Source organism: Lipophrys pholis (assembly GCF_963383615.2).
Source record: "Lipophrys pholis genome assembly, chromosome: 18".
In the NCBI taxonomy this organism is placed as follows: domain Eukaryota; kingdom Metazoa; phylum Chordata; class Actinopteri; order Blenniiformes; family Blenniidae; genus Lipophrys; species Lipophrys pholis.
Genome location: NC_137646.1, coordinates 14,917,567 through 14,942,868, shown reverse-complemented (window position 1 = coordinate 14,942,868; position 25,302 = coordinate 14,917,567). Strand labels below are relative to the sequence as shown.

At 43.7% G+C, this 25,302-nt stretch overlaps 1 protein-coding gene across 1 annotated transcript in view; it reads right to left on the bottom strand.

The window, feature by feature from the left end:
* The window catches only part of stim2b (stromal interaction molecule 2b), a 39,566-nt gene that overhangs the window by 9,829 nt on the left and 4,435 nt on the right, over positions 1-25,302 (bottom strand). Inside the window, exon 2 of the mRNA XM_080486626.1 lies at positions 10,326-10,456. Coding sequence (XP_080342752.1) covers positions 10,326-10,456 — 131 coding nt within the window. The remainder of the gene's footprint in view (positions 1-10,325; positions 10,457-25,302) is intronic.

Genomic DNA, 25,302 nt, shown 5'->3' with positions numbered 1-25,302 from the left:
TGTGGGTTCAACAAGGGAGCCGCAGAGAGCTGGCTTTACCTAAAAGTCTGGCTTTGGATCACACACATACACACACTTTTCTTTTTGCCGAGCTTTCTTCCTTTTAGGGACTTTGCAAAGAGAAAGGGAGCCAAGGCGGAGGCACCGCTTCCACCTGTGTGTGTGCATGAGAGTGTGTGTTCTCAGTGTTTCCGGCTCTCCTCCTTTGGTCGCTTGGTTATAAATGCCCCGGCAGAGAAAGCCGTCGCAAACAAACCACGCCAAAGAATTGCCAGAACACCGGCGGCATTAACGAGGGCCGTGGCCGACTACCAAGCACTACAAAGCCTTCATCTCGGAGCCCGGTGTTTGTGTGTGTGTGTGTGGCCTTGGCGCAAACCACAAAAACAACCAAACTTCAGTCTAATTAATAGATCGTACCTGTTTCTGAAAGCTAATTAGCCTTTGATGGCACTGCAGCACTGCTGCGGACCGATAATCACTCTGAACGAGCCCAGTACTCACATTGATGGTGTCGAAGAAATCACAAAGGAACCACGAGGGCACACAAGTCACACTTATTAATACATGAATCCACATTTTCGCCTCACAGCGAGAAGCCTGGTGGGTTTTAATTTGTGGAGTTTGCATGTTTTCTCAATGTGTGTGTGGGTTATCTCTGGAGAATCTGTTTGCAAATCAAATCAGTAAATCGGGTGGCGAATTTGGACAACAAATTGAAGAATCCAGGAGTTTGAAAGTAAACATGATAATAGCTTCGAGTTTAAACACAAGGAAGGCTGTGAAACTCAACCAGATCCCTTTCAGATCGATAAGATCTCCTTCAGCGTTCCGTTGGCCACTGTCGTATTCAACAAAAAAGAAAAACACGACTTAAAACTGTCCAATTGAGGACGAGAGAATTCGGGGTTTAACAATGCTCCACGTTTTGTATTTATGTATAATCAAATGCCCTCCTGAACCTTAAAAGTAGTAATCTGTGTGCAAATCGTCTCTCCGCGGCCACAATTAGCTCAGCAAAGAGAAACAGGAAGCCACTCTGTAAAGCAAAAAGGGTATCTGTTTCAGTATAACAAAGAAGCACAAACATGTACTTAAGTTTTGTTTAGAGTGAAGCTGGTACGAGCGTCATGTAAAGCTAGGCAAATCCGCTCTGGCCACAGCTTCTTAGATAAAAGTGAAGCCAAGTCACACAATAGTGTGTTTTTCTCTCTTTTAGAAACTTGAATTATTAGTCCAGTAAAAAAAAAAAAAAAAAGTGTATAAAGTAAATAGGCCTGGAGGATTTCCCTTCATGCATGCAGAAATTGGGTATAAATCAAAAAGATGTTACGAGCAAAAACGGGACGATCTGCACGTGCATGCTGTTAGTTGGAGTTTGGGGACTGATAAATAGAAGCTTAGCCAGTGAAATGACTTGCGAATGTGTAGGTATCAGAAGAAGGTGTAGTTTCACACAAGAATGAAGAGTGCCTTTGCTTTCAGGGCCGCGGTGTGACCGGTGGGGGGGGGGGGACTCCGTGTACCGTCTGCACGGTTGTACTGTGTGTATATGTCGGCAGCAAAACACTAAAGTGCACAGAAAACTCATCAGTGACCGATCATGGTGTTTTTCAAATCCTGTAAAAACAAAACAAAAAAACAAACAAACTGAAGGCTGTTTTGACACGGCAATGAATCACAGTTACAGATCAATGACTTTCCTATCTGACATGATAAGGATGAAAAAAAAAAATAACAGCACATCCTGATTCGAGCCCAGCTTAAAACACATCATGTGCTGGCACTGACACAGATGTTATCAATGCTCCTTTGAAAAACGTCCTGGATGCATGTGCGGGCACATCTTAAAAACTCATTCTCTGGAAACGTGTCACACGTTTAGATGGAAATCGGCTCATCTGAGGTTGACGTTAAATAGAAAAGCTGTTTTTCGCCGTCACATCATGGAAAACAATGATGATCTGAGGACCAAAATAGCTTTGGATTACACATATCACATCCGGGCCTTCGGCAGAATCTTCCCATTTTTATCGAAGTTTGCAAACTTTACTCTTGGTTAGATGAAGTGTGCATAACATACGACAGGGAGGATCATTTTTAAAACAACATGGGCCACATCTTTGTTTACACAAAATCATGCGGTGACGGGAGAGTGACAACTGTACAACACAGTTCATGCCTCGACTATCAAACATTCAGTTCAGCATCTGCGTTTACGAATTCTCCTCCTCAGTCTGCACCAACTCCAGATTTGTGTCAGCACCGGAGGGATTAGGGTGTGCCACCTGCCGATGCAAAGTGTTTGCGAGGAGGTCTGAGTCCTGCCCCAGACAGAAGCCCGGTGCGCCAGGCGGGATCTCACCTGTTTGTCAGCGATCGTAGCTCGTCGTGAAAAGGAGAAGTTTATTTTGGACATTTGACTGTATTCTAGATAGTCTCATCACATGCACTCTGCACACAATCCCACCACAAAGAGGAATTAAATTTAAAGGTTATTGTGGCACTAGAGATGAAGATAGACTTCTGACACCCCTGGTTTAAATATTGACATTTGCTGGTATTGGGGGTGTTTTGGTAAAGCCAGAAATAATAAGGGCAAATCGTGTGCAGTAGAGAGATCAAGAGGATTTGGTCCAGTCATGACCAGTATGTTTGCAGGACCGGCCATGTAGCTATGAGATCCTAAAGTAAACCCAAAGGATTTTAACGTCTTGTGGTGTGTGTGTGTTCAAACACGTGAACTTTTTGGGTTTTTTTCCCCCTCTGAGGGATTCCCACATGGGTTTGCCTGAAAAGCTCTTTCAACACCACAGTAGTGGACAAAATCCTCTGAGAGACCTTTTTTTCTTTTCCCTTCCTCCTCCTTTTCACAATACAAATGCAAATGTATTTTCCTGCTGATGTAACACCGGGCACAAACTCAAGCGGTTGCCTGCTGAGTCACCGGAGGGACCACGACGTGTGCAAACCGAACAAAATCCAGTCCTGCAAGCAAAAGACGACGACTTCCATGGACAAGTGACCGAGCACATTTCTTTATTGCATCTGAGAGATCTTTTTCATTGAGCTTTCTTGTTGAAAATGAGACCATTCTAGTACTAGTGCACTGCCAGAAGAAAGAGCCTGTTGTTGCAGGGATATGAAGCTTTATGAGGCCATAGAAAGAATATGAAGTTGGGCTTTTGTGTGGCTGCCTCACTGCGTTTGTGGTTAAAAGTTAAGATAGCGTGATAACAACAGATGCGGTGTTTATTCTCTCCAAATGTGACAAGAGGAGAAAAGAAAGGGGTTAAAAAAATAAAAAAAAAGAAAAACAACAGAAGATGAAATGGTCTTTGTGACGGGACGACGGGACAGAGAGCCTCGACTCGCCCTGAAGGTCAATAGTCGGTCCTGCAAAGACAATAATACGTCCACAGAGACCTGGCAGCGAGCGAGGGTGACACATCGCCACACAGAGACACGCACAGAGCGGCAAACAAAGACATATCTGTTCACATCACATTCCAGATTGGGTAGAGAGCCGGGCCGACGTCGAGACTCTTCCCATGAGCCTCGGCTCTCCCTCCGACTCGTTTCACCCCCTGATATCTACTGTATCGGTCCATCTGTCCACATATAGTCATATCATTTAGTGCAAGTTATCAACATCCACTGCTTTTCCATCATCATACCTTTTACTCAACATGCCCCGGCATTAATCAACATTAATCACGGACCGACGACAAAAAGGATCATTTGGGTGATTAATTGTTATTAATATGGTGTAAATTAAGGACAAAGGGTACAGTGCACTTGGCTATGATTTATTAGAACATGAACTATGGGCAACACAGCTGATTTATCACGGGTGACAGCTGGATAGTCTCATCACTCACATGATAACATCAGTTTATTTCATATTTGTGGCTTGTAGCAAGGGTAAGTATGTCTTTTATGGGTGAGAAATGTTTCACTATACGTTGACAGGGACCGTGTTACATGACGTCTGGCTTTTATAAATGATAAATTATATGGATTTTAAACCTTTAATAGTCTGTAAAACGCAGGAGGTCCTGTACAATTCTAGCTCTATTCATCACGGACTAAATTATCCTAAAAAAGCAGACTTGTGCAGTTTTATTGGTAACATGGTAACATTTTAAGAAAATGATGTAGTTACCATGTCAGGCCACTAGTGGGCACTGTGGGTAGTTTTTGTAATGAAACCACACACACATATACGCAGAGAACAATACCTTATAAACGTTAATAACGTGAGTACACTGACATTCAATATAGTTTTTATATCTCGAATACCTTCTACCTTTGCGACAGCCTCTGATTTGTCACTTTTATGTTTCATTTTTGAACATTGAAAAAAAAAAAAACGTTTTTCATATCAGAATGATATATTTTTTCATCTCATTGAGCAAAATACTCATCATCAGAAGGGCACAATGTTAATATTCAACAGAAGACAAGAGGTTGAACCTGAACTAAAGCTGAAACTAAACTTTTGGCTTTCAGATAAAATAGTTGGCACACCTCTCCCTCTGGCAGACACAACATCAACACAATGAATGGAATACATTTCTTCAGATCATTTTTTAAAGTGGCTCTCAAATAGGGACTGTGGGACTCCAGACCTGGAGGGTGATTCTTGAGGACGTTTTGACATTATTGATCCAGCACCGGGCATGCTAATTCAGTGCCCTAAAACATTCTTCATAATCAAAATCTAACTTGACTTAGTGTGTCGCTTATAGAGAATAAAAGTCTTGATAGTCAAATGTCTTAAAGATGAACCATTCGTCACATTCATTCATCTACTGACAGTTACTTTGTTGAAAGACATGCAGGTTTAAACGGCCAATCAATCATCCCCGTTGTTTGGATTCCTTCACAAAAGGAAAGCAAGATGTGGTTTTAAATGGCGGTTAAATACATTTGCAATTATTTGTTGCCTTGTTGGTGTCGTCAAGATTCCTGGAAGCGGAGACGGTTGCAGGACAATCTGTAACTCGGGCGAGATGAAGTTTTTAATGAAACCAATTTTCAAAATGCACAAGTCTATGGTCTGCGTTGGTTTAAATTGTAAATAAAATCTCTAGACCGCTCCCAGACGAGTCAACAAACTGTTTCAAGAAGCGTCTTTTTATAGATATACCGTAGCCTAAATGCTCCTCAAGCCTCCTCAGGTTTCTCCTATTCATACCGGCCTCCACTCCAAGTAAGACATACATACAGTATGCCTGCACAGATGTAGAACTCACATGCAAGCCTGATTTTTCCACCAAGGTGTTATGCATGGCCTGTCAGCCGCTGATAAAGTGCACACACATACATACACACACACAGCGGTAGAAGCGCACACTCCCCGCTGTGACGTTGGTCGGGTTCATGAGCTTTCAAAGTGATGCAACACGATCTAGCGCAATGTTTTCCCTGGCAGACGGGCAGCACCCCGGAGCGAGGACGTGCACCTGCCGTCCCCGGCGTCGGCGCTCGACAACAGACCCACTGAATGTCACTCAAAACCTCGGACAGCGGCCGCACTCGCAGAGTAACTGGACACGGGATTATGTTCAACGGCTTCAGATGGCTCATAAAACTTCTTGCACAGTAGTCGAAATTCTGGACGCTGCCCCTGATGCTGTACGCCTACTGGAGGATTCCGAATTCCCACTTTGTAAAAGTTGCATTTTCCTCCGTCCACACGGAGACGGAGCGTTTTCAAAACACTTTTGAGTTTTCACTTGAAATGACACTGGACTCTAATACTAGAATACTAACATTGACGATGGCACAGATCAAGATATGAAAGGACAATTCGTTTTTTTAAGTTAATACAACTTCGACTCTATTTCTCTCCATGCACTCTAAAAGTCCTAATCCTGTCAGGAGACGATCTCGGGCTACCGTCCATGAACCCGTTTCGTTTTTACGCCAAAACGGCAGAAATGTTTATTCATCCTTTGTCTGAGACGTCCAACAATCAAAGTTTGTACCCGCTTTTTCTCGTCACCATGCCTACTGTTTCTAACCAGAGCTCTCTCTTTTAGTTTCCCGAATGTTTTTATGTGTTGCCAAGAGTTACATAGAGCAACATGTGTATTAAGTATTTCACAGTAGCAGTGATTATAGGTTCATTTGGGGCTATTACAACAGAAAATGCTGTACAATGAACATTCCAGTAGACACGCCCAAAAGTGACTAACAGCATTACCGATTTGTAAAAGCAGCGCTACAGTTCGTGCTGGACTGTGTGATGAAACTGTTGTAACAGTAGAAAAGCCATGCCTGCACAGGGAGAACATGCAAACAGAGCCAGAGGGAAATTCTCCCAACAGCCAAAGACGGTTTGACGTTTCAGGACGGTTTGATTCTAGTCGAGGGAGCTGAAGTTCATTGACGTCCATCAGCCGGTAAAAGCAACACTTTGTTTGCTCTTCCTGCCACAATTAGGAATAATAGGAGCCGCCACAGTTCACTAAATAATCCAAATGAAGATTCGAATATGAGTTTTTTACATCATCTGTTTTTGGTCGTGTACGGACGTGATGAAACGAGGTGCAAGAGTAAAACTGAGCGAATCCTTCTGCTCCGAGAAGTGCTGATGCTGCGACCAGCATTTCATCACTCGGCTTAGCGTTAACGTGTCTGTGTGGGTTCACTTCTATCAAACATGGCAACGGGGACCGTTGTGGGGTTACAGAGGAACTTTACCGGAGAGGACCACATCTCAGCTGAGCCGATTGCTGGATTTGAACATTTGCAACGACAAACTGAGGAAAGGTAAACAGACACTAGACGTGGGTGCCAGTTAAGTCCACGTCTTGATGCCGCTTGAGCAGGAACTCATCACGCCGAACTCTATTTAAAGTACGGTCTGAAAGTGTGGAGCTTAATAGGTCACGGCAGAGAAAACGCCTCGAAGCTCGCAAGCGCTGCTACGCTCAAAACAAAGCAGCAGGGAAAAATGCGTCTGTGTGAAAACCGTGTGAACAAACACAAAGCAGAACGGCTGCCTTTGTCTCGCCGATGCATGTGACGGCCAGATTTAAAAAGCCTGAGCGTTCTTGAAGTTTCCTAGAAATGAGTGTTCGGGCAACCATTGTAAGGCTTAATCTAAAAATACGTCTGCGCCAGACATCAACGGAGTGTTATGAGGTTAATCACTAGTCATTATTGGTTGTATGTGCTTTTTTTTTTTTTTTTTTATGTTCTGGATTGTTTTTTTCAGGTTCTTCGTGTAGCAATCATTGTTCATCTACGTTCATCTCCGTTCTCTGTGAGCCAGATTATCTCTATTGTTTCTCCTGGTTTGGCCTCTTGCAGATGAAGATGTGAGAATCATTGCCCCATAAATGATCCGCTCCTCATGACAACAAAGAAGTATATGCTGCGTTAGGTGAATGCCTCATAGAAGCTTCATTGGGTGTGCGCACACGCGCACACACACACACATAAAAGCCAAAACTATGTGTGAGGATATGGGCAATATGTCAAAACGAGAAGCAATGGTGCAGAAACTGAGACGTGGTACTACGAGTTGCATATGGTAGCTACTAAAGAAACGTTATGGAAACACGATGATCCATCCACACGTAGTCAGGGAACCAAGCCGCTCTGCCGGCTACAACGCATCAGTATACTGGGATTATAAATCCTCTCCTCGGTGAAAACACTAACAACTAAAACATTCACACAAAACCGCCTTCAAATATCATTTGATTAAATATGATCTATAAAATTTGACCATTTGTGGCTTTAAAAAAAATACTTAAGACCAACTTCCTGTTAACTTTAGAAGCTTTTGCTTCAAATTGAATGAATTTCTAACGACAAAGTTAGTTAACAGCTCAAATTTAGGCCTCCTCACCACATCGTTGTAATGTGGTCTAATACGGCGTGATTGGACACTAAATACGCCGATCAACTCTTAAAGTGATACTACCAGAAAAACAAAAATGTACTGATATCAGATATCACAGAACAGAAATGCAAGTAACGGTCAGCATGCATTCATCTAAATCGATGGCTTGCCGATTTTTATTGAGGTCAAAAACAGAGGCTCCATTCTTGGACAGTGACACGTCTTAACGCACGTGGGCGACGTAGCTATCGATTGGTTTTAACTCGCATCGCAAACGTGAGCGCGTTCAGAACGTCAGCCTGAACATTGACCACTTTTAATGAAGATTCTGATGTACTTTGGAGGACGTGAAGGGAACTGTTCTGTAACGCAGTAAAAAATACAGACTCTCCTGCTCCACTGCACCCACGTGTTTTCTCCAGCACCATCTGAACACAACAGAAAAAAATAAAATAAAAAAATGCTCAGATGGACACTCGACCAACCTTCATACGATCCGAACCCTGTGTTTTATAATCTCTACGCCTACTCCTGACTGAGTCACTCCAGCTTCTCCTAATCCCAACTGGAACACGCTAAATCAAAAGAAAGAATCCACGTTACATAACCGGGAGAAGATGAAGACGGAGAGTCATTTATTTTGAATTACATTGAGGTATCAACTGATGTAGTGACATGAGACGTGAGTCTCCTCCCGAAGCCCAAAGAAGAAGCTGGAAAATCCTCAGTGATGAGCGACGGCCAAAAACAACTCAGGCTTTCGGCCGGGAGAGAAACACACACAACTCGCTGCCCTTATAAAGACAAAAGGTGAAAACCGACGAGGGGGCAAGTCAGAACACGCTCCCGTTCTGTGCGTACGGGCATCGGACACCCGTCCCCTTCGTGTGGGCCGGGGTCCAGTTCTAGCACCGTGCCCCTCGCCGTTCTCCGTAACAGCGTTCCCGCTGTCCCTCAGGCGCCACCGCAAGGGCCGAGAGGGATAAACGTTTCTCACACCAGTCTTTCTCGGGCCAGTTAAAAAAAAAAAAAAGACGCCTGCCAACACACACACAAACAGAAAATGCAGCCGTGGTCCCGAGTGACTGCTTGTGAAAGCAAGAGTCCGTTCGATTACCCAGAGACCCACAGGGCACAGCGGGTCAGAGTGCTCTCAGGTGTCCGCCTCACAGAAACCTCCAGCTTCTCTGGCCACACATAAAAACTGCGGTATATTGAGTAATTCACCCCAAAACATAAGAATTTCACACCAAAATGGACACAGAAACGCTTTTATTTCACCTGAATCCACGGAATAATGGAAATGCCCCCATTTAATGACTCCAAATGTGACCAAAAATCCAGCATTTTTCAGCTTGAAATGACAGTAGATTAATGACAATAAAAAAGCCACTCTGCATGTGTGAGAGATTCTGACGATGTGTCACCGTGTGAGGAATGCTAACTTGGCCGTCTCCTCTGATGACTAACTGATAATTATTAAAGTCAAACGACTTTTAGGCCGGCCCAGTGCCACAGGCTGTTACTCTCAGTTGGCGCTGCGGAGTAAATATTTACTGGTATGTGGTTGATCTACTTCCAGAGGTGACGGGCGAGCGAGTTGTTTTTTTTCAGCGAGCGGAAGAACTGACGATTTACAGCATTCCTGGATGGGAAGGAGAAAGTGGCTGTGGGGGTCAAATATTCACAATATGAGGATCTCATCGAAACAAAATTGACAGAAATTGAATTTTCTTTTTTCGGATCATTTTTAGCGGGTAAACTATGACTTTCGTGGAGGTTATGTAATGAGATCTAACAGCACAATGTTGAAGCATTAATGTAAACCGGAACTGTAATCAACAGACCTTCCTCACCTCTGTAGAGCAGAATTAGAGGCAAAGGCACTTTTGTCATTTTCTAAACTATTTCAGTCATTTAAGATGCAGAAATGGTCAAACGATGTGCCTTGGGGTACAGGTAACATCGAGACGAGGTTTATTTCATCCCATTTCCAAACCCAAACAAAAGATGGACAAACGTCTCCTTAAGGTCAAAGGTCAATTAGTTTGAAAGGATTTTCCTTTACTTCTTTTACGAGACCCGAATAAAAACTTGGGAGGATTTTATTTTTTTCCTGTGTTGCTTCCATCTGTCCTCCTTTCATTTGAAAGAAACCTCCACTTATGATCCTTTTTAACTAGAGCGCTTGAAAAATAATGGCGTAGTCACTTTCTTTTGCGATTGCAAATTTGTATTGGTCCAATTATGAGACCAAAAAGACCAAATCTTGTTAGATTCTAACGACATAAAGTTTAGATTGCTAACATTTGGAGCCTCTTGCGGGTTGGTTTTGGCCCCACGGGCCTCATGCTTGACGCCCCCGGTGGCAAGAAGATGCCATCATTTCACTTTTTCCACCCTCCAAACTCGACTACAGTCTTATCCGTGACACCAGGCAAGACGTCCCGAAGTCCCTGCTCACCTCCACGCTCTCGTTGACTTCTATCCCCCCGTCGTTGTCGTCGTCCAGCTGCTTGTGGATGTGCCGCAGTGCCTCCAGGCTGAAGCGGTCAGCGTCGCCCATGCACGGCGGCATCACAACGAGACAGGGATCTGCGGGGGAGAGGCGGGAGAAGTGGGTGAGAGATGAAGGGTCGGGACGGGGTCAAAGGCACAGATTAGTACGGCGAACACGTCTTCCAGTTGCTGCGTGCGAGGAGCAAACAGTTCACAGAAACTCTGGTGTTCTGAACAGTCTACCGAGAAGCCAGGCGGAGGCTACACCTGTGGGGATTTGTGTCCGCCTGGAGGCTTTTACACACCAAGGTGTTTTTTTTTTTTTTTTTGTTAGTTTGTTTTAGCTGTGGTGATGAGTACTTCCCGTGGAGAAAGAAAACGGATACCTTTCTTTCCTGAGCCTTTCCAAAGTCAATAGACACGCCAGCCAATTAGGTTGTATAGACAGTGAAGTGTATGAAAAACACCCTCGGTGCACAAGGCCAACATGCAAACTCCACACAGAAAGGCCCCGAACCTGAACTCCAACCAGCGATACTCTCTCTGAGGCGAAGGTCTAACCCAAGGCTGTCAAATAACTTTAGTTCAGAGGCTACATGCAACCACATTTCATCTTGAGTGGGCCGGAACGGCATAATAATAACGTATTAATAACCTTCAGATTTTAAGTATTAGTGATGAAAATGTCTATATTTTCACAAAACAAAACAATTACTACCAAAAATGACTAACAATCTCGACTTAAAGCCAATTTTAATGAAACCTTCTGGTGCAAAACACAGTAAAATGTCCCCCCAAAATAAAATCTAAATCTGTTGAGTTATGAGTGTTTTTAAAAAGGTTTAGTCTAGTTTAGGTCTAGTTCAGAAGGTAAACTTTTATCACTAGCGACTTTAAAACTTTGGAGTCCTTATCAGAACGCATGACAAAGTATTGTCCTTTGTGATTCATTAAAGAACTGCCTACAAGCTGCGAGTGCAGATGACAACTGCAGAAACTATACGTCCCAAACACAAAGAGCACACGAAACAAACTATTTGAGTTTTGTCACGTTAAAAACAACAATGACTCAACCAAAACTTAAAGATAGTCTGTGTTAACTAAAGCTCCTTTCGGGTCCACATCGGTCCTCCAGGTATTTTGTAAAGCAATGTAGTTCCTTGCTTGACTTAAAAGTCTCAGAAATTTTTTTATTTTTCTTTACTTCAAGCAGGAAGTACAAGTTGACCCTTTTATTTTTTCATACATGTCTAAGAGTTTTAAATTCCCACAACACAAAAGCATCATTATCTGCAAATACCTGCAGCGAGAACTTAACATTTGTTCCTCTGAGGGTTCAGTGAAGCTGCCATGAAAGAACCTCCACGCCATGCTGTCAGGGTGAGTTTGTAAAATCATGCATGATGCAACTATAAGAAGGTTTTTTTTGGGGGACATTTTACTGTATTTTGTATCAGAAGGTTTCATTAAAAATGGCCTCATGTTGAGATTGTAGTCATTTTCTGTAGTAATTGTTTGGTTTTGCGAAAATATAGGCATTGTCATCACGTATTCTCTGCGCCACAATGAAGAAAAACATTAAAGTTTGAATTTAAAAGATTATTATGGCAATATTTTACTGGTCTGGCCCGCTGAAGATAAAATTCGACAGCTTGTGAGCCCCTTAACGAACATGTTTTTGACACCCCTGTCCTGAAAGAACAAGAGAGTTAACCAAAGCTAGATAATGAATACCAGGTGACATTCAAAGTCCTTCTCTAGGGTTTGCATCTCCTAATTTATGCAGAGGAGCTTCTAAATAAGAGGTAGTCAGTATCAGGGATCCTGACGGCATGTGAAGAGGCTCAGACAAATCTGGACTGTCGTGTGCTGCTGCCACTCCCGCAGCGTCCCCAGTCCCCATTCCCCCCCCTCTTGTTTTCATTCAACCCCCCCCCCTCCCTCTCTCCACCTACCCCTGGGGCTTCCAGCCCTCCGAGCAGTGGACAGTTTGCACTGGCTCGGAGCCAGATCGTCCCAGCAGAGTCACAAAACAGCCACGTCTCAACCACCGACACACACACACACACACACATTCGAGTCACAATCATAAAGCTGTCCTGTCCTTTAATAAATTACACACACAAGGACAGAGCTTTTTTTTTTTTATTGTCATTTAAAAGGCCTTTTTCTCGCGGACGAACAAATAACGGCGCTTGCCGTTGGCAAACGTCTGACAGACCCGGCACACAACATAAGACGGGCTTTAAACAAAGCTCCAGAACGAGTGTTCTATTAGAAAATAAAGTCGTGTTTATCACTCTGGATGGATGGATGGATGGATGGATGGATGGATGAATGGATGGATGGATGAATGGATGGTGTGTGAAATGAAAAGCTGGGTACATGAAGGCCATGAAACTAGAGGCAGTGAGAATAGAGTTAGGATTACATGATCGCCAAAATACAATCTGGTAATGAGGACATTTCACAAGTGGTTAAATTCCAGATAAAATGTCAAATTAAATTACCTTAAATAATTTAAGATGTTTTTTTTCCCTCATTGTTTCATGATTAAGAAAGAAAACAACAATCATTTCCATCCCATTATGATTTCATTCAAATATTATTTAGATAATTTAGCTTTTAATTTTATGACATTTTTTATTTTATTGCAGATTATTGTGCTAGTTTGTCTTTACTCTCATGTTTTTAACCTTTAGTCATTAAAAAAAAAAAACCCTTCCTCGTGCCATCTTATTTTCATTTAGTAACCTAAATTTGACTTTGTCTGCACAGTCAATTTTAAAGGTTTCCAGCTGTGGTAATCCAGCCTTTAATCTTACCTTAATGCTCATGAATGGATTCAATAAATGTGCATAGAAACTCAAGTGCAGCAGCGACACACTGGAGGCATCTCCTGCATTATAACACCGATTTCCCGTCCGTTGCGAACTTCACCAGCAGCTGCTGGTATCAGTCTCCTATCAGACAGAAGAGAATCTTGACGTCTGATTTTCTGCAGCGAGGCTTCAAGTGCGTCACTAAGAAGCCTCGTGTTTTTTTTTCATGAATTTGTCGAAAAGGATGAAGACCGACTTTGAGCTATTTCTGGTGAAACGTTGAAAAGTGTATTTGCGGCCAGCTTGTAGGCAACCGTGTGGCATTTTCTCTGGGTTTTTGATGTCAGATCCATTTACTCAAAGGAGATTTGACACGTTAGTTATAGAATTGCCACTTGGCAATCTAGAGAAGAAGCAAAAGGATACATTGGGTTGGACGCCTGCCCGATGCTAAGTTTGGATGAGAGGACGCTGGGGAGGGATGAACGTGTCAAAAACCAAGGGACCGGTCCTGGCGAGGAGCTGCGACAGGACTTAACCTCGGGACTATTGAATGATACAGCAGCAGAGGTTAGATACCGCCGCCATCATTTGTTCTCGGGGCAAACGGATCGAGTGGGCTCGGTCGGAGTGAGAGGAACCAAAGCAACACCGCGGCGTTCATCAATCATGAACGGGCCTGTCTGACCTCAGTGGAAGCACGGAGGCCGCAGTTCCGTCGTGTAGCAGAAAACCACAGCTCACTTCCACCCTTAAGGTTCAGATAAGGGAACAGTTTTATCTATAATCAACAGGAAATATTATCAACACAATATGCCTGGTTTAGATAAGCTTTATTGCGACTCCGTCTATCGGTCTCATCTGATGCTTGACAACAAGTTATATAACGTGTTTGCTTGGGTTGCCCGGGAAGTTTACATAGCCTGTTGTTTGCATTGCACGCATCTAGAGTCGGCCGTTTGGTTACTGGAAGACACTGACTTGAAGATTTGCACGCACCACACGAAACACACGGCATTTTCAAGCGATTCGGGATCATTGTAATAACTTGTATTGTTGTAATAATTACTACTTGCTGAAGCATTATGTGTAAAGATACGGGTGCCCACAATGTACATAAAACAAAGTGGCCCATTAACACACACACACACACACACACTCGCCCACATCCTGTTATGAGTCCCGGTTAAATTCTTTTGTTTTGCAGGAATGTCACACCTGACAGTAGCACACTTTCACTGATGTTGACGCCTCCATTTGTTGTCACATCTGTCTATACAGTAGCAGCCAGCGTCCTAATTCTGTAATTTTGTGTGTGTGTGCGCTGAACCCTTGATGAACCGACATCTCTTCAGAAGCCCACAGACACAAAAAGATATTTCCAAGATAGTACAAAAAAAAAAAAAAAAAAAGAAGAAGAAAAACAGTGTCACTCACGCGTAGTATTTAGGCGTGCAATTCAGAAATCTGACATCACAAGCTTTTCCTTCCCAGGTGGCCTATTTTTGAGTGTGTTTGAGTACTTGGTGGGGGGGGGGTGGGGGTGGGGGGTGGTTTACACTACAATGAGGAATCATGTGACGGGAAGCGGCCGTCGGTGACCCCGAGTGTTCCGGCGGGACGCACGCCAAATCAAAACAGCTGGGACAAGCGGTCCCGAAAGATGACAAAATTGGAAAGCACTGAGTTATTTTTAACACATCAGGCTCCCGGTTGTCAGGATGTAAAATCTCAACAATGGCAGAGGTCTCCCTAACACACACACACACACACACACACACACACACACACACACACACACACACACACACACACACACACACACACACACACACACACACACACACACACACACACACACACACACACACACACACACACACACACACACACACACACACACACACACACACACACACAAAGCAGGGAACGCAGTTGTAAAATAATTTACTTTGCTATAACTCACAGATGCGTGTGAGCTGTCACGGAGGCCGGCGGATTTGCTTCAAAAGAGTTTGATACCAAAGCATTTAGTTGTCAGCTGCCTACTTTAAAGTGAATCTCGGTATTTGACAAGTTGTTTTTTTTTTTTTGCACAGCACCCTCCTAAAGAAAAGCGTCTTTAGGAGGGTGCTGCGACAGGAGAAGCCGACTGTGTCTGCCTGGTTCACTCCACTGGAACATTTAGCCAATATGTTTACACGGTTTAATCGATAGAGCAAACACAACTCTGGGTCTGATTGAATGTCAGAAAAAAAACATTTTGTCTCTCCGTGCCTCTCCCGAGGCTGCGCAAGAGTTCGATGCTCTAATACAATAAACCCCACAGTCTTCTTTTCGATCTGTGATCAAAACCCTCAGAAATCTCAAGACAAACACATCTGATCGGTCAAGATTTCCACTGAAGAATTTGTTGCACTCTGGTCTGTAGTGTAGTAGCCAACCAAGTATTTTCAGAGTTACAAAACCCTCAAATCAATTATCCCTCGGTCCCATTTTCCCCACCGAAATCCCCCAAAAAATGGACTCGATCAATTAGACGTCGTATAACTCTGCATTGTACCACTGGTCAGTTGGAATAGTGTAATCATGTCTTGAAGTATGAAAGCATACTGTATTCTTCCCCTTGGTGAAATTATTCCTGTGCATTTCTAGTGACATCTAATTTAAGACTCTCTCTTTGGGCTTAAATAGACAGTCAGTGGAGATTAAGATTTCACTTAATGGGTTCAACTGATGGTGTGAAACGACAGAAAGAAAGAGTTTTGTGAAAAACCAAATTCAGATGTACTTTCCATAAAGACTGTAAGAATATATTGAGATGGATGTGGTGAATTGGACAACAGAGGTTCCAGGTTGGAGCCTCAAGAGAGATCCCCACCAAGGAGACTGTGCGAGACCAAATCCTGCATGACGAACCAGATTCAGTGCAAGAGTATCCGTGCACCGGTTTGGGTGAGGGCGGAGGCATCGCAGAATAAAGAGAGCAGGATTTGACGGATCCATCATCTGACTCCGGTCAGACGAAAGCGGTCTGAAGCTCCCTCTTCTTATCCGCAAGCTGCTGGAGATTTCTCAGAGTTGCCAGCTATTTCCTGCCCACAGACACACACACACACACATCTATTCATACAGACTCCAAGGTGTCTGAACGACATTTCGAGACGTGATGAGCGAACCAGGAACGAAGTCACGAGGAAAGAGATCACAGAGCAAACACGCCACGCGCTGAACAGACGAGCGCGAGCTCTTCATATTTCATTTTAGAGATTCTCTTGCAAAGAAAGCAAGTCAGGTGACAGGCAGTCGAGGTCTGACTGGTTTCTTCTTCACTAATAACTCCCGAGGGTGGCGTAGATCTGGACGTGGTAGCTGAGCGCCGTCTGAGTAGAGAAGCGCTTTAAGGTAAAAGAGCTGCTTAAAAGGAGTTATTTTTGCATGACTGCACAAACCCTGACATAAATAGTATCATCATATAGCAAATAGTTTATTTAAAGACACACAGCCCAGAAAAGAAAACCAGCCTAACCACATATTAACTTTGTAATGATTTAACCGCTTAAAACAGTGGCGACTTTTTAGGCCACCTATGTTTGACACCCCTGGTGGTAGAAGATGCTCAAAGTCAGCGGAAGCCGTTAATAGAGTCTTTAAGGAAAACCTCCAAGTTGTAAATTTAAAGTGTTCCATGCATCAAAAGGGCTCTTTTTGACACAAAATTACAACAAAACTATGTTATATGGAAAACACTGAATTTAAATACATGGGTTTGCTTGTGCCGAGAGCACCGTGAGGTCAATAAATTAAAAAGGTATATCAAAATTGTTACAGCTTTATAACGGTGTTAGCGCTCGCATGAGTGCCTCACAATTGGTCAATTAATGACATATAACTATGCATTGTGAACATTTTTAAACACTAATAATCCTGCCCACAATGCGACAATGACTATGTACTAACAACTGTAGAACAATGATTAAAATAAATCTCTCGTGAGGTCTGCATGCTCTGCCGACACCGTCTTCCTCTGTCTTTATTTGGCGATGTTCCGATGTAACGGCAGCGACCACACGGCGGCTTGTGGCCCCGCCTCTCTCCGTCCACTACATCATCACAGGGTCGGCCACGTCAGCAGTTCATTGGATCCACCGGCGCTGCCACAATCTCATCGGCTTTCGAGCGTTTACCACGGGACCGTATGGCTGGTAAATGAAATGTTACGCGTTTTCTTATAAATTCTTGTAATTTATTGATGAGTTACTGCTGAAAACCCCGCGCCCCGGCTCTGAGGCGGCGCCTCTCATGTCTGACCCTGCCGGGGAGTAAACGGCCCCACGTGTTTTATGAAACGGGTGAAAAATGCACTTAATAAACCCATCGCATGCTCCAGATTGTGTGAAAGTGAGGGGTGGAATGTGATGTCGGTGGGTACCCAGACCTGTCCCCTGGAACCAGTGTCCATGTGGCGGCGTTGTAAATCAAACTGACGGCTCAGTATTAAAAGCGAGTAAATAAAGCCCCTGAGAGTCTACCATTTCAGCTCATCAGCAGCCATTAATAAGACACAAATATATCGTTAGCCGCCTACAAATGCCACCAGCTATTGCCGAGAGAGGGGGGGGGGGGGGGTGGGGGGGTGTAGTTGGTTCAAGAGGGAGAAACCAGATACAGAAAATGTTTCTGGGTTACTCTCAGTTTGCACAAGCTGTTAAAACGAACACGGCGAATGTTTGGAAATGTGGCAATGACAACAACAATCTCCGTGACCCGGGGACTTTCCTGCAGAGCGACATCGGTGATGAACAGCCGGGCGGCGAGGTCTGGGTCTGGGCCGATGCTGCGCCAACAGGTAGGTGATGAGCAGACAGTCACCCACATGAAGACGAGACTCACATTTGGAACTACACGTGTCTGCAGCGTGTCTGGACTGAGCCCGACCCACCCTGAACTGGATTAACCTTGTTGCAATTTGCTGAACGCGTGACGCAACGAAAACAGCCGATCCCGCAAATAATGATCATGGAGGTGGAGGCTGACCAGCTTAGGTTTGCATGCTATGGATATACGCTGTCAAATCTGCAATCCTCACATCCACACCCACAATAGATACAGGATTATCATCTCGTCGTGGGTTTCTCTGTCTGTACGGTGAAGCTGGTGTGAAATTACAGGCTTGAGCTGCTAAAAAATAAATAAATCAGGCTTCCTGCATCCTGGCAAATCCAAAGAAGGTCCGTTTTCAGTGAGAAGTCCAGCTTGTTTCAGACTGCAGGTGAACTAATGGGCTGAATGATATAATATGAGATGTTAGATATTTGATTTGAGCAAACATGAAAGTGACGGTTATCTTTCTTTTTTTGTGTGTATATTGTAAATACTGCACATAAAATGCTCAAAAATATCTGTAAATATTTAGAATGTTGAACATTGTGTAACAGACTGGTGTAAAAGTATTGAAAGGCAACTACGGGGCAGATATTATAAGAGTGATCTGCTCTTCTGCTGTTTATTTCTATTTTCTTTTATACTTTTGAATGAAATAAAGAATTACAAACAAACAAACAATAAGGAGTTTTCATTTTTAATTTAACCGATGAATGATTAGAATAAATCCCAAGAAGAGTCCGTCAAACCAGTCCACATCTTCCTGAATAAATAAATAAAACAGCCGTGTTTTTGTCTTTGGTACGTTGACCCCAGAACTCAAACTGGTACACAGAAACCAACCCAGTCATCTTTCTTAATACTTCCCTTAGAGTGCAGTTCAAAAAAAGAGGAAAGAAAATATAAAGGGGTAAGAGCAGGGAGAGCAACTTGAGCAAATCATGTAAAGACTCACTAAATCTGAGCCAAAAACTTCCAGAAAAGGAGACACTCCATGCACCCTGGCGTCCCAGGAATGTTTCAAATACGGCCCTGAAAGAGAGGTGTGGGGCCGGTTTTAGAGGATAAAGAGCAGGAGGGAGAGAGAAGAGGCTGAACACTGGTTTAATTAGCCAGTCCGGCCTCTGACATGCTCCTCTGGATAGGAGGTTAATGGATTGCATGTCTGCCGAGAAGCGAACCAGCAGAGCAGACACTTGGAGATCACATGCTCCACTTCAATAGTTAACAAAGAACAATGAATCGCATGATGAGGCTCCGCCGTGCGTTGGGCCGTGCAGATTAAGTCCTTGTAGCACAGCGACTGAAGAGTCGGGACCGCCCAGATGATCTACGCTGATCTGAATCACACACATGCGTCGACAAGATGCATCCTGGGTAACGCCAGCAGGGATTACATGAAGACTGGACCACTGAGAAACAGGTTTTATTTATCAACTCAAAGCTATCTGCAGTCAGTGTTGAATTCTGAACAGTGGTTTTGATGATTAGGTGAAAATCATTGATTTGCTGCTGTTGAAATTTAATTGGTTTACCATTTAGGACAGTAGTTGATCAATTTCATAACGGTGTGGGATGTTTTCCATGTGACCTCGACCACACTGATCCTATTATTTGTGTCACTCGATAAGACGGCTCGAGTTACTGGTGTCTGGTTGTGAGGGGAAGCCGAGCTCATGAATGGCGCGAATAACCTTGAAAGAAAAAAAAAAAAAAAGAAAATGGGACGACACACAATTCAAGGAACAAAATCCTGCAGGCTGCTCTCTCTTGGTGTAAAATTTATCATCTTGAATGTTTACATCCTGCTGGATCTCTTTCACGTCATTAAATAAGAAGGATGTCATTTAACATCTGGCTCAGGCTTTTAGTGGACAAGAACCGGAGTGTTTAGACTCTAAAAAGTGACGTATAATGTTTGGGACGCCTCAGTTTGGGAACGCCACGGTTGGATGATCTATAACCAACAGTACGGTTTGGCTCTCTGCCAGTATCCTGTGTGCGATATTCACCTTCCGGCTTGACAGGATTTGGCTGTTTTTGTTATTTTTACCTGCTGCTTATGGATGTGGTTAAGAATAGGTGACACACTGCACCTGCAATTAAATCACTTCTATGCAATACTGAAAAAAAATAAAGTGACATAACACCAGTGTTGATGATGAACAGATGCAAGGAAATACTGAACATCTCAAAATGGCAAAGGAAAAGGTTGCACAGACTGAAAGTTGGTAATACAAACTAGGTCCACTTTGGAGGAGATCAAGAGGAGGTCCAGAAGACACATGTTGGTCCTTACAGCCGACTGTTAACGGTGTTCGGACATGACAGAATTTCAGGAAATTAAGGTCATAAGAGTGAGAGGAGATCTTATCAAAGTTGAAAAAAAATCTACAAAAACAAACTTATTCATTACACAGTCATCAAAACTACATAAGGAGGAGGGGGCGGAGCTTAGAACGGCTCACGGGTCAAATATACAACAGGAGATTCTGAGTAACAGACATCGAAATATCGATAAAATAATATAAATAGGACAAAGTAAACTGTATATTAACGATATTAGCGTTTGTACAACATTTTCAAGTGAAAACGCAAAACTTTCATTGCGTTGTGTTTACACAACAACGGCCCTGAGAGCCACTGAAAACGCAAATTTGTGAAAACGGATCTCCCAAGGTGGAACTTTTTGATAATGCTCTGACTTCATCTCCGTGAGTAGATGGACAATAACAAACATGGCGGCCTCGAGAGTGCCATGACTCCCAGTCCATATTCTCCTGGCACTTGGTAGTTTTATAGTTGAGAGTCACCGTAGTAACAACCCAACTCGTTTGTCAGTTCATGCGTATGTCCGTGTACTCACCACTGTTAATGTTTACAGCGTGTTCTTCTTGCATGCGTGTGGTTTCATTGCAAAAACAAACAGTGGTCCGACGCAAAAACTACATCTTTTTCAACGTTTCTGCCATTTCTGTGTAAACACGCATCGTTTTCAAAACGTGCCTGGACAACACGCAAAAACTAAGCGTTTTCACCTAAAAAGTTGTGAAAAGCGAATTTCAGTTCTAGTCATAAAGTTCTTCTAATCTATTACAGAGAAAGTGAACGAAAAGACACTTAAATCGCAGCCCTAATCCCTGGAAATGGAGCCACTGGTATCTGTTTGCTGAAGGTCTAAAGCAGTAGCATGACTACACCAGTAGATGGCAGCATAAGCATCAACCAGTCTGAGTCATCAAAACGTAATGAGAGTCGATGGCGCTAAGCGCTATGCTAAAGAAAACATTTGGTGATAGTGCTCCAGTTGTAGAGCTTTAAGCAGCCAAAAGCATGTTTGACATTTACAGAACATGTTTTGCAAGGTTTCCAAAGGGAGACAAACATTTTAACATTAAAAAAAAAAAAAAGCTGAATATTTTGTCAACTAATATTTTATGTCAAATGGCTACTACACTCCGTATGCAGCTACTTCATAGAGATGGCATTACCAGCTATGATTAGCATCTGTTCAGGTTTATTTAGTAATAAGATCACAAAATGTTTAACGAGTCGAAACTGTAACTTATTTTGATTCTTAGAATAGTGAAAAGTGATCGAACTCGCTGAAAAGCGTACATCGTGAATCGCGAGCACGCCCACGTGCACCCTCCCTCAGATCGTCTTCACCTATTTTGTCGTCGATTAGATTTGCGTCTCCACACACTATGCCCGGTCTCTCCTTGTAAATTATTTTGCTATGAGCACAGGTCAGTGCACGTACGTCGGTGGAGACAGACTTGCGAGGGGACGACATACCAAAGAAATCCACACCGCTCTTTGCCCCTCTTGCCCAGGCCACCACATCACGTGCCCCCTGCTGAGGGAAAGTCCCTGAAATCAGAGGGGACTGCTCGTCACATCCAACATCTAACTTTGAAAGCCACTCAAATATTAATAGATATTGCCTGAATTTGAGTGGCGAGCAAGAAAAACATCTCTTTGGCCTATTTGTTGTGTTAATGCATGATAATTGTGCTCAATTAGAAGTTTTAGTTTTAAAAAGGAAGTGGAAGAGTCAAAAATGGCTATATCTTCATTTCTTACAGAACAAGGAGATAATTACCAGGAAATGACAAATGCAAAGAGACACAGCCACCGGGGCTATTTTGGACATCTGTGAAGGACATAACATTGGCTTCTTCCTGTGTTAAGGTGAGGAGTATTATCACGGCAGGCTCCGCTCTCGCAACAGGACGAGGCTGCCACCCACGACAGCCATTTATTCTGGACCTGCCTCAAGGGTGCAAATGATTTTTGTTGCCACGCAGTTCATTGCGTGATCAGGAAAGAAAAAAAAAAAAAAAAAAAAAACCCAAAGCAAAGTCCTCCTGAAAGATCTCGCTTTGGCCGAACAAAGAGCAACAATCTGTCAGTGTCGACTGCTCTTCTGTTTCTACCTGTGCGCAGAAACAGAACAACTTTAGATAAGAGGATGTGAGAAAGAGAAACGGGAACCAACAACACTGTCGCATCAGTGGTTGTTTGTAAACTTTTTTTTTTCCTGCTTGCTGGTATTTAGTGCTGCTTGGGTGTTGGTTGTCGGGGGTCTCTCATGTCCGACAGCTCCCGCACTGCCAACGAGGGGATCAACACCTTGGAGTGTGCCGGAGACAAACAACAATAGCCCCCGACCTACGCACTCTGGGCTGGGCAAGGGGCAGACTGCTACTGTAGGCCGCTCACAGCAGGAAACGCTGTCCAGCTGAGTACAGTGACCTACATCTCCTGGGGGGGGGGGGGGGGGGGCACAAGTGCATCAGCTTACTGGCTGCCAGTGTTGTCTGGTTGTGAATGAATTATCAAGAACACAGGGACGTGTGTATTAGACATCTAAGAATGTAAAATGAGGATTTGATTCTGCCTGGACTTGTGATGGTTATACTGTAGTTTCTCATGGGGATAAGGAAACAATTCAAATTCGGAAAACTAATATACAATGGGAATGATTGGAAGGCTAATACGGGGATTAGTCACCTAACAATGCCTACAAACCGAGGATTCAGGTCATTGATTGTTAGTGGTGTTAAATCCAGCCTCAGATCTCCATCGTGGAGTGAACCATTAAATAAAACCCCATCAGCCCGGCCTGGTCACACAGCGAAGGACCTCTGTAGTAAGGACCCCACGTGTCTCTTCAGTCTCAGGTCAACCACAACAAGGCTGCACGATAAAAAAAACACACATGGTTTTCCACTGACTTTAAATATACACTTCGGGGGGGGGGGGGCAACACTGATTAGGTCGGATCAGAACCCTAAAGCCCTCAGATTGAGATGGGTGGCAGCTGTTCCTACTTTTGGGGGAAGGAGAACGTACAGTACAGAGGTATTACTGTGGCTTTTTGTTGAAAGATCTTGTTAAAAGGATATTTCACATTGTATCAATATTTACTCTGTTTGGGCAGCAGAACATCACAGAAAAACACCTGCATACTATCATGGGTTAAGAAGTGAAGAAGAATTAGCACGTGTCTTTCTTTAAACTTCATGATTAATGTATTTTTGAGAGCTATTCATGTTGGAACGTTTTCGAAAAGTTCCACCTTGGGGGCCGTTTTCATAACGTTGTGTTTCCAGTGGCTCCGAGCACCGTTGTTGAGTAGACGGACACCCAAAAGTGACAAAAGTTTTCCATTTTCACCTGCCTAACACTAAAGGGTATTTTCAGGACATTATCATACAATAAAATATGTCGTTGCCTTCGCCTACAGTCAGCCGGGATTTGCCCCGTCTGTCCTCTCGCTCCCTGGCTTGTTTCAATTTTTAAAAAGTGTGTCAGAACTCAAACCCTATATAGTGTCATCGGGGGTTTAGCCAATCCCAATCAAGGTAGGCCCTCCCTTTGACCCTCCCACATGGCACCATGAGAGGAAGTACTTCCTCCTCTTCCCAAGATGGGCATGTGTGGGCGGAGCCCGTCCAGCTCACAGACACAGCAGATTCTGAATGCAGCTCCTATGATCCAATATTCAAATGGATGAATATCAAGGAAAAGCTGGATTTGGGGCAATAAACTTGGACATTTTTGGACCAACGAGACCGATGTGAAAGTGTTAAAAAGCTGTATAATATGACCCATTTGAGACATTTAAAACAATAAGCTGAAAGACACACAAGCACTCAAATTCAGTGTATATAAATAATAATTGTCGGAAAATTCTACTGGAACTATATTGAGCTCGGATGCGTGTGAGTTTCGGCCTGGTTGTGGTCTTTATCACGTCTGTTTGTTTGATTTTTGGGGGGGGGGGGGGGGGGGGGGACTATGAGGAACCCCTCAGAACAGCCTGTTCTCATCAGAAAAAGGAAATGGCTTTGCCTGTCGAGCTGTCCTCTGCAGAACCGGCACATTATGACTTACTTCGTGTTCCTGCTGTCACTTTATCACTATTAGCCCCCGAGCTAAGCCAAAACTCTTTCTCTCTCTCTCTGTCTCAGTGAGGACGCCCTCCCTCCCTCTGGTGTGCATGTGTGTTCGTTTGATATAGAAATAGAGAGCCGGCCCGCAGCGGTGGAAGCAATGCAAAAAATGCAAATTCTTGTGCCTCCCGCAGTACTTAAGCACGCAGTGGACGAGATAGTCAAATGCTGAAGCTCCCTTCCAAACACATTTATGAATGCCGCCGCTCAGCTCTGACATAGACGCCGTCACCTCAGAGTTACCTGTATGAACACATGAAACTGCCATGACGCACTTATCGATCATGTTAGAGTGCAAAACAAAGTCAAACATCTTGTCGTGACTGCTTTTACTGAAACCTGAAGCTTTTTTTTTTTTTTTTTTTCCCACCCCCTGTATGTGTGCGTTACATAAAGCTCATGCTAAAGGGGGAGGACATGTATCCGAGAAGACCATCATCCAGCAGACACATTACTCCAGGACTGGATGTTCTCTGCACCCGGCGGGAGCAGCTTTGTTTGTTGAAACGCCAAAACAAGCTAAACACCATTAAAACGGGGGAAGATCACGTCCCCGCTGCCACTCTACAGACCCCCCCCCCCCCCTCCCCCACGCACCTTTTGACAAATGTCGCTTTCTTTATCTACTTTCGAGCACCCGCTGCCCCGAGTTGCTTCTTTAATATCACCCATAGTGCTGATTTATGAAGTCTATTGTTGAGGATTTGAGGGGGAAAAAAAGAAAAAAAACTGCTCACGTTGATGCATTTGCTGCACAGGCAGGTAAATTCTCAAT